The sequence below is a fragment of the Anser brachyrhynchus genome, assembly GCF_964034855.1.
Source record: "Anser brachyrhynchus genome assembly, chromosome: 3".
NCBI lineage: Eukaryota > Metazoa > Chordata > Aves > Anseriformes > Anatidae > Anser > Anser brachyrhynchus.
This window is the reverse complement of record NC_137696.1, coordinates 35,447,830-35,458,662: the sequence shown is the minus strand read 5'-3', so window position 1 is coordinate 35,458,662 and position 10,833 is coordinate 35,447,830. Positions and strand designations below refer to the sequence as shown.

The 10,833-nt window shown below is 39.2% G+C and overlaps 1 protein-coding gene across 8 annotated transcripts in view; it reads right to left on the bottom strand.

The window, feature by feature from the left end:
* Window positions 1-3,271: 3,271 nt before the first annotated feature.
* Window positions 3,272-10,833, bottom strand: part of LRFN2 (leucine rich repeat and fibronectin type III domain containing 2) — a 227,815-nt gene continuing 220,253 nt past the window's right edge. For all 8 annotated transcript variants that reach the window (XM_080585095.1, XM_080585097.1, XM_080585096.1 and 5 more), the window contains one exon: window positions 3,272-6,128. In XM_080585095.1, coding sequence (XP_080441221.1) covers window positions 5,210-6,128 — 919 coding nt within the window. In that variant the 3' untranslated portion in view covers window positions 3,272-5,209. The remainder of the gene's footprint in view (window positions 6,129-10,833) is intronic.

Below are 10,833 nucleotides of genomic sequence, written 5' to 3'. Positions count from 1 at the left end.
AAGTTAAAGAGCGCAACCTATATGTGCATTCACATGTTTACGTAAACAGGTATGTGTAAATACAAATGCACACATGCTGATATAACTATATATGTATATGTATTTATGTCTGTGGCATTTGCCATCTGTTGGCAGTGTAATATTGGGAAGAAGCATCTGGCACTGTTTCATATAGAAGGGCCTTTTGACAGCTGATTCTAGGGAATACTGTACCTTTGAGGATTAAGGAGTAATTAATTAGGACTAGGTAGGCATACTGCAGAACACAAAATTCCTATATTGAAAGCAAGAGTTTCAAGGTACTCTGATGTAGTTTTCATCTGGCTTAAAGCCTAAAATCAAACCTAATATTTTTTGGGCGGGATGCCCTCATCATATTTACAACAACTTAAAAGTGAAATGTAAGATATGTTACTTGTTAATTTTACATCCAGATTATTATTACATCTTCAGAAACGCCCAAGTAGTGAATTATAAGCACTGAACATAGAGGGGAGAGATTCATTGAGAAATGCTTCCAGAGAAATAGACTGCAAGGCGTAGGAGAGGTGTGCTGCATGAACCACATGGTGTGCTATGTGTTACCTATGGGTTAACGGGTACAAAGCACTGGAAACAGATGTGACATTCAAGCTATTCAAGAGCTAAAATGTTTTCTTGGTTATCAGATGGAATTATTCATTGGCTTCCAGGTTCAAAAGTGCTTAAATCATTGCTGCATTTATTGCACTCACTCAGAGCCTCCAAGGGCTCTTTTTGGTTATCTGTCTCTGCAACCCTTTGCTGGGTCGAGTGTGAGAATGAAACAAGTAGTCTCTTGGAATACTATTTCCTTCTGTTTCCAGAGCAAATCAATCACATGGTGTGGGATACAAACAAGTTTCGCGAAGGAAATGCTACCGCCTTTCAATCTTGCATCAGACAAGGCAGAGGTGCTTTTCATTGCTTTGTTGTTATGCATTGATTTTTAAATGAATTAATCCAAATTTTAACCAGGAATTGATTGAAGATTGTAGACATATAAAAGGTTATCTTCCCCAAAAGGCAAGTGGAAAGCAAACCAGTTGCCGTCCTCTAGAGCTGGTAAAGACAGAAAAGACATTTGAAACCAGAAATACATTCCAAGTCATGAAATTTGTGAGGAGGATACAAATTTTAAGCAAATTATAGGGTTTGTTTTGCTACATATATGTACATACACAGACATTCCACAAACACACACATTTTCATGTTCATATATGACCTTTTTGTTCCTAGCAGACATCATGTGCACTCCACATCATCACAAGTTTCAGAAATTTCCATCTTGTCATCTTGTTTAATAGGCTCCATCCAGATGATATTTTGGGGACTCTTTTTTTTTTTTTTTTTTTTTTTTTAAGGAGGAATCTTTGTGCAGATTTTCACAGCAGAGTCATAGCCTGTTCTTTCAATAAATGACATCATATTTTTAGAATGAAAGTTTATGTCACTTATACAAGAATTCAAAAAATTAACTTACAGGGGTACATATGCATACACAATTGTCTTTAAATTTTCTCACAAGATTCACATTAAATTCTGTGGAACTTTTAATTGTCTGGGCTCATTTTTTTATTTTTTTTTTCAGGTGGCTATGGCTGCTCTGCATTGTCCTTTTTACTATCTACTCTCCCTGACCATTTGCATCTGAAGCACAGTTGGTGCAGCTAAATACCACACTACTGCATGTTAATTTGTGTGACAGCACTGTTACTTGAGGCCTGCATGAATTTTGCCATGTAGGGTTGTGGGACCAGGGAATTAGGCCATTAGAGTTAGCTCAGCTCCTCAACAACATATAGAAAATATTTATTACACTCAGGTAAGTGGATATCTCTATATAATTTCACGAGCCACTGATGTGCAGTTGCCCTCAGGAATGGAGTAAGAAATAATCTGTACCATACAACAGCAGTATAGAGAAATAATCATACCCAAAGATGCTGAGTGAGGCGTACCTGTGAAAACTGAGGTAAATATATGGACAGGTAGAGCTTGGTCAGGATGTGAAGGGGGGGAATCCTGGGGTCACACTCACATGTTATCAATTAGGGCATTGATGCATGTTGTAACCCAAAAGGTGGTGTTGTCTTTGGCAGTGCTGAAGCTCTCAAAGTGACATGGGGGAAGTTGCAAGATAATTTCAGAGACTTACTTGGCATCTGTGAGAGCAGGGCAGTGGCTCGCGGCACCTGAAGGATGACCCTGACCCAGTTGTTGCCTGGGCACTGGCACCACCACTCCAGGTTTTTCCATCCTTCTCTCAAGGCTGGTCACTTGCCGATTTGCCATGTGGCTCTCTGCCTCACCTACAAGTCCCTTGGTCTTCTTCCTCCCAAATGCCGTGAACACCAAAGGCAATTGCTGGGTGCTCATTTAATTTTACTCACTATTTGCAAATATGCTGATGCGGATTGAGCCTCATTCATTAAAGCTAAATGAATTGAAATCATGATTAACAGTAATAAATACAGCTGTTAGATTGTGCACTTTATTACCTGGGCTCTTTGGCAACTATCCATTATTTTAAAGCAGCATCTGTTGAGTTACTCTAATCTTGTATGAGAATGTGAAATAGATGTTTTGCTTTTTAATAAAGAAAAGAGTGTAAGATATTGCTTTTGAAAATTCACAGCTGCATATGCTACTAATATTGATGATGAACTCAACAGCTAAATTAAAAACAACCCAGACATCATGCTCAAAGGAAAGCAGGAACATAATAATAAATAGTTGAACCACACCACAGTGCAACAAGGAAAAGAAAAATCATTACATGAACTTCTTTAGGAGTCTTCAGTGCAACATAAATGTAAATGTCATTAATAGTTAATAGGAAGCTGCCATCTGGACAGTTGGTTGATGCAAATTCTGGCACTTAGAGGTGTCATTTCTCTTGGAAAACATGAGAAAATCAGAAATTTTGAAAGATATTGCAAACAAAGTTTGACTGTATCTCTTTTTAATATATTAATGTTGGCTGTGAGCAAAAACCTACAAAGCCAATAAAAAAGCTTCCTCTTATTTCTTCACCTTTTTGATCAGGGGAATAGTTCACTGTTAAAATACATTAGTGATATAGACCTCTACAACTGTAACCACAGGGAAAAAAAAAATGAGATGTCCTTTAACAAAATCTTTTCTCATGCATTCCAAAAAGGTTTTCAAGATCATATTTTAAATAATCACTGCTCCTTATACAGGTTTCAAAGATGATCACAGAACAGCAAATAAATGAAAAGCAGGTACATTTCTTTTCCCCAATAATTTTTTTACTGTACATTTTGTAGAAAAAAATAAATAAATAAAGAGTGAAAGAAAAAAGGAAAAAGGAAAAAATATTCTGATCACAGGGATGTCATTTTCTAAAACTCCAAGTAGGAAACATGACGAATACAAGATCAAGTACACAGCCATGTCACAATAAATCTCTGCACCTTTAAAAAAAATATACATAGATTTTTTTCATGTTTTTTTTTTTTTGTGCCTTGCACCCTTTCTACATGTCTTTTACAAAATCATAGGAACAATGTGCAATTTCAGAATGGTTCCCAGCAGCTAATCATTGGCAGCCAACAAGTAAATAAACAAGAAAGACAGTTGTAGTAGCCACCAAAATACTGGAAATCACAGTAAAGTCACTGAGGACAATAAGTCACTGAGGACAATGGGCCATGTGCATTCCCAAAACCACAGCAATGCTCCCCAAAAGGGAATCTGAGAATCAGTTTACAAGCCCTAAAGAGCTCCTGTTCTTAGCAAATAGCTTAGTGTGAGGGATAAGGGCGTTGTAGGACACTGCAGACTGGGGAAGGGCTGGATGTAATGCAGGGGACACATGGGAGACTCCCTGCCTTGTGACATCCAAATTTCACTCATTTTATGTGGCTAATTGGGAACATACCCAATCCACTGAAACACACAAAAACTTACATTTCATGTGATGCTACTGGTACAGTCAAGCCGTGTTGCGGTGACTGTACAGACAAAAGAGCTTTTGTCACAACAGGGTGAAAGTTTGTGTTTTCTTTGTCAGTAGAGCAGAGAGTGACAGTGTGACCTTTGCCAGAAGCCATTGTATTCATAATGTAGACTGTTCATGGGAGACACTTTGGTTTTCCCTCTCTTTTTCCTTTAATATGAAATTTTCATATCTATTTTCCCCATCTTTAATAGCAAAATCCCCACAAATATCAATAGCTGTTGCAATCTGCTTTAAGCACTGAGAAGCCGAGACTATGAAGAAGATGGAAGAAAGGATGATTTTTTAAAATTTATTAGCTCCTGGATTTCTGGATTTCCACTTTTTTTTTTTTTTGGTGGTATTGGAGGTGGGTTATACAGTACTTCAGAAATTTGATCTCTGTGCATATCCTCCTTCTCATCTAGGGGATTTGATAAAAGACTGAAGACAAAAACAAAAATGCAGGGAAAAACACTTTCTGTCAGGGAAGAAAACAAAACAGAACTAAACAAAACTAAACCAACTCAAAAGCAGTAACAAGGCAAAACAAAACAAAATTTTAAAAAATACACTAAATCCCAACCAAAAACCCACTCAACAAGTACTGTTATTTTCCCAGCTGTCATAGTTAACACTATGAGATTAAGATGAACAATTTGCTCTGATCTGTCCCTGTGGATGCCCTGCCTGCACGTTTGAGAAAATCACTTGCAGTAAAAAACAGACGCATTCTAGCACCAGTCTTACATCCACAGAAGCCCCTTTCTGTGAATGAAAGAAAAGGAAAAGGTGCCCTTTAAAAAAAAAAAAGACCACCCCTCAAAAACAAACCAAATCAAAACAAACAAACAAACAAAAAAGATTTAAAATTAAATTTATGCTGTCGAACCCCTTTTCATCCTCCTTATTTAATCTTGTTTGACAGTTCACCAAGAGTCTGAGAAACTTTTGGAAAGCAATGCTAAATATAACTAGTAAAATCCTTGAAACAATCACACATGGTTCAGTTGGGTCCAGACAAGAATGGTGCCATGCGTGCCTATTCACATTTCAGGACCTTCTTTCTCCTTTAGCGTCCCTATTATTATTATTTTTTTTACCTTTCTTATTTATTGGCCAGTACATCTGAAAACATTTACTCCCCTCTCCTTCCAAATGCATGGCTCTGCAGCAAACCACACTTTACCACACATGAGGGGAGAAGATGGGGGGAGACACTGATATTTACACCGTGCTTTCCATTACCCACTCTGAACTCCCATAAGTCCCTTTCGCCCCTGTTAGGTCATTGTCATCATACTGTAAAAGCATGCCATTCACTGAGAGGCTCCTCTTTGTCCAAATGTTTGTTATCTTTTTTGGGTAGGTGCAACACTGAGATGTGGCAAAGTCTCCCATGTCAAAAGAATGGCTACGTTTAGTTTTGCCCTCCAGAGGCAACATGAGGAGGCTGCGAAATTTGGACTCTGGCTGGCCCAGCAGTGGCTCTTTGTCCGAGTGATGAGCCACAGTGGAAGTTCTGGAGTCTGTCGTCTCCTCCTTTTTCTGACATTTCAGTTCCAGGGAGGCAAAAGCTCCCATTAGCCGGTCAATATTGTGTTTTGACCTGGAGGGGGGCCTCCACTTACTGGACAATGTGCCCTGTTCACTTTGGAGGCTATAGTTATCACAGTCACGGCTATTCAGAGAGCTGGAAGAAGAGGAGATGCTGCTCCGCACAGACTCACAGTTAAACTCCATAAGTTCATTTCTCACCACCACTTTGGGATTTACTTGGGGCAGGACTCCATTCTGAACTGGTTGTGCTCCATTTGTCTGCGAGTAGACATTGCTGACACTGGACATCTTCCCCTGGGAATTGTTGCAGACCTTGTAGCGTACCATGAGTATTACAATGAACACCAGCAGAGTCGCCACAATGATGCCTCCAATGATGAGAATCATGGTACCACCCAGGAACTGGCTGTGCATCGACTGACACTGAGGGTAGTCTTCTTTGGTGAAGAATTGGGCGCATCCCACAATATTGGTGGCAGTAAGGGTTGTAGCCGTGTCATCCCACATTGCCAGTACACAGAGGTCATAGCCTGTTCCAGAAACAAGGTTGTTTACGACAAAGGCTTTGTTTGTAGCAGGAATCATCCTTAAAAAAAAAAAAAAAAAAGGGGGGGGGGGAGAAAGATAAAAGAAAAAATGGGTTATTCTTGACACTGAAGGAAAAAGAAGAAAAGAGAAGAGAACAGTCATGACAGTAGCAGTTTGGGTACTGGCAGAGAGGAGTCAGAGACTTAAAGTTCAAACAGGCATTCAAACTTCCCAGTTCCTGTGGGTCCAACATCCTAGCAGAAATGCCCACACTAATGCAGAAGTTTGAGGACCATCTACCCAATGCGCAACAAATGGGATAAGAAAGAAAACAACAACAACAAAAAACCCTAGTCTGTTCTTTTTCTTTGTTCACATCTGCCTGACCTAATCTTAAATATATTCAAACCTGAACAGATAATTCATAAAAATAAAATAAAATAAATAAAATAAAATAAAATAAAATAAAATAAATATATATATATTATGTCTACAAAGAACAGTTCTTTCAGAGTGTGCAAATGACTGTTGCATTTGCTAAATCTGAACCTGGCAGTCATGACAGTGCTTTACGGGTGTCTGAACATTTACTGTGTAACACTGGCAGGTTGCTTACCTTGTGAAGACAAGAAGCTACATTTGATTTTCACATTTTCTGAGAATACGAGGCAGGCGGCCACTTCTCTTTCTTTTCAATTCCATACCCCTCCTTCCCCTCCCTTTTCCCTATCCTCCTACTCCCTACTGTGGAAAAAATGGCTCCTAGGAATGCAGCTCTCTGCTTTGCCAGACATTTCTTCTTGCAACTGCTCTCCCTATTTCAGTGAAAAAGAAGTATTGGCATTTGCAGTATGAGCTGTGGAGGCATGAGTGTGGAGAGATAGGAAGATATGGAAATGGAAAAAAAGTATTTATTTATTTTAAAATAAAAAAAAAAATCTAGTCAAATCCAACCCCAGTTACAGCAAGTAAGTTTACTCCAACTTTATTTATGGATATTGTTCTTTGCTGCCACAAAACTTAAGTAGTCATTTGATCTCATAAATTATTAGAGCATCACTGGCATTTAAAATTAGCTGTTGGAATGAAAATGGTCTACACCCATTTCAACTGGTGAAAAAACTGCAGCATGTTAGAGGTAGGCAATGAAGAACCTCAGATTCAGTGCTTGGTGGGTAGACAAGAACAAAGTCAAAGAGGTATCCCATGCTTTTTTTCTCTTTACTTCCACATAATAACTGGCTAGAGGGAGACAAAGTAGCTGAGCTTAGAAACAGCCCTTTCTGATTTAGATCTACTAATCTCCAGCACAAGCAACAAAGTACACCACACAGCAAAGCTGGTGTGAGTGTAATTGGGACAGTAAGGCTAGGCCAAAACGAAAAGGCATACTGCCTGTGGGTGTGCCAAGCTTTTTTCTAGCCCCAAATAGCCATCACAGCTAGCACACATTACAGCACTCCAGGGACCCTTCTGTGCAGTGTGAGGGAGCAAACCTGCACACAGGAGCAGCATCAGGGCACTGCAAAGGTGGACATCTGATCATCTTTGCATTTATGCCCTTCCACGCTTACACTGCCCTTCATTATGGCCACAGGCGAGGATGTGGCCCCTTTTTAAAAGTCAATCAAACAAACAAAAAAATCTGTAAGTAAATATAATATCAGTGAGAGACACCTGGAATATAAATATAACCGGGCAAGTTTACTCAGTATTATATTTGAGATCCTTGGTACATTTATCATCCTAATAGAGATTCTCTGTGCAGACATAGATGAGCTGTTCAGAATGAGCTGAGAGGACATAAAGCAGCCCTCCTGGAAAACTCCAGGTACGGTTGCTAAAATGGTTATTGATAGTCACAATGGTTGGTCTTGAGTTATTTCTAATTGTTCTCGTCTCCTGAGGCTCTGACAACAATACACCACTGGCTACAACAGCAGCTGGGGCAAAGCTTGCTCAGTGTTGAATTGTTCGAGGAACAGTTTTGTATTGTCTTCATAACTAAAACCCATAGACCACAGTACTGATTGTTCCTGTTGACTATTACTGTATTTCTCTTTTCCACCAGTTGTTATTGTAGTTCACTATAGTATTCTCAGGCCTGTGAATAAGTGGGCCAGCAGGCCAGCCGTTACAGCTATTTCTATCTGACACATATTCTCACATTTTCCAGTTGATCTGCAAGAAGGGACATGCTGACAGCCTTAAAGGAAGGCCTGGTGCTGATCAAAATACTATTGCACTTATTGTCAGTTCGGTCGTCCTCAGCAAGCCAATTCCCTCAGCTCTCCCAGGTCCCAGAGATTGCAGGGATATGTCACCCATCCCACGCTTCACTCTGCTCCAGGGAGTGGGAAGCCTTGTCTCAATTCTTACTTATCTTGCATAGGCTTCATATAGTCCCCATCCTGCCAAGGGAATGACATATGCACACACCAAGGATGACACATGGAATAACAGAATCCTATCAGTTTTCAAACGTACAATCTTCAGACTCAGGAACAGTTTCACCCATCACTTTATACCTCCTTCTATAACACCTAGTGTCCACTTTCCACCATCACTCTCAGCTTCATGCTTAAAAAATTCTGCGGTGTGTGAGCCCTTCAGAAATTGTTTCACTATGAAACCTCATTACAAACAAGTAGTATAGTTAACAGAATAGACAGCCCTGCAAAACCGAGTATCCGTCTTGGATCATAACTCATGAAAAACAGAGCTATAGTACCATCTGCTAGAGTGGTTCCTTTTGCTTTACGCTGATGAAACACAGAGAGATCTTTTTATTCTATCTGCGCAGACAGCAAACAAATGAGTTTACATAGCATATAACATTGCACATATCTTATACAAATAGAAGAAATGCAGTATTTCAGTTTAATACTCCATGCCAATTTATATAGAATGAACACTGGTAACTTTAATTGTTTACAACTTGCTTTCTTCATATCTGATTATGCATAAGCTTTCAAGGAAATGTAGCTACTTGGAACATTTCAAGGGCTGGCAGTTATTGATAGTGGCACAAAATATGATGCCAGTCCATTTTTAAAAGTACGGCAGTGAGGCCAAAATCAGTCCTAAAGCTGAAACTTATCATAAAAACTCATCTTAGCCTTCCAAAGAAACTGAGTCATTTTTAAACTCAGTCAGTCCTGGAAGCTACAGCTGTGATAATATTGCTACTAATAATAGCTTTGTAAAAGAACACAGTTGCAATCCCAATTATGGAAAAAGCAATCAACTCCCCATATACATTTAAAATGAAGAATTCTGGATGTTTCCATAAATAAACGTCAAATGTTCTTGTAAAATATTCAAATTAATGTTATTGTAGGAGAACAGCTGAGCATACGAGTAAGCACCAAGTTCAAGTCTACTAAGAGTTAAGTAATTAATCTCAGACTTGGTTTTCAAGCTTGTAGGGAAGATCTTGTTTTCATGAAGCTGCCAAATAGTAAGAGTATTTTGGTACACTTTCCATGCCTTAACCCACCCTCCCCAAATGCAATGCCAGTCAGCTATGATGAATGACAGGTCTTAACATTCCCCACACCTAAAATTGGTTCAGACACATTTTCACTCTGGGATATTGATGACATTTTGATTGTCCTCAGCACAGGTAGCTGCAAGATGCCACTTCAGCCTCTGCTTTGCTGTATCACCTGGGTAGTCAGTCACTTCATGGTCACTGTGCACATTTAGCAACATCAATCATGGGCGACTGTGCCCTGCCATTGAGACTCAATAGCCAGGAGCTGCCACAAAAACAAAAGAGCTCTTTAAAACTGTGGCTAAGCAGAACTCCTGTAAAGTTTTGTTCAGTCATCTCAGAAAAACTAAACACAAAAAGTTGGTTCAGTTAGCCAGAATCTATTGGCCAGACCACTAGAGGACATAAAAAGCAGCTTTGCTTCTTGACGCAACGAGCCTGATATTGCCCACGAGCTCTGCAGGGCTGTGTGGGTCTCTTGAAGAGCTGCTTCTTATCACAGAATGAGAGTAAAGATCTAAATTTGATATTAGCCTTTCTTTACGGAAAAAAGTAACAGTTGACTAACTGCAAGAGAAAATCAACTAGCAAAACTCTTGCTTAATTTTAAACTAATGCTAAGTTGTGATAGGTTTTAATGTGTGCAGTTTAAAGAGCCCAGGAATATTAAGGCCTGGGAAAGTGAAAGAGAAATATGTAAATGGTGTAAGTGTGGAGACATAGTTCTCAGAAGAGCATCTAAAATCAAAAAGCTTTGGATGGGGAATCCACTTAACAAAGGACATTTAAAATCTAGTTAGAACAACAAGAAATTTGAAAATATCTGCAAGTTTTTGTTTTCTCCTTACTGAAATTTCACAATCCAGATACATAAAACAGTACTTTCTGTATTTCTCCTCCAGTTTAGTTTCTTTGTGGTAGGAGGAGCAGGCAAATCTCCTCCACATTGGCACCAGAATTTGTTATTTGTCTCTTAATATAGCTTCTGAATTCTATCAGTGAAGATCAAAATACTCCAAGGAAAACTGCTTTTATAAGGACAAGATTCGGAACCCTGCAAAAATCTTCCCTCTAAGCAATGAAATGATCCAGGGGGTCTTACAACCTCCTTAAGAAACAAAAAAAGCCCTCTTCTCTCACCTTTTAGCACAATGGCAACACTTATTGGAAGAGGAGGGGACCTGTGGCCAGGACTGGAGCATGGCACATGTCTGAAATGTAATATTAATAAGCACATGCTCTTATGTGAGTTTATGTGTGATGAAGA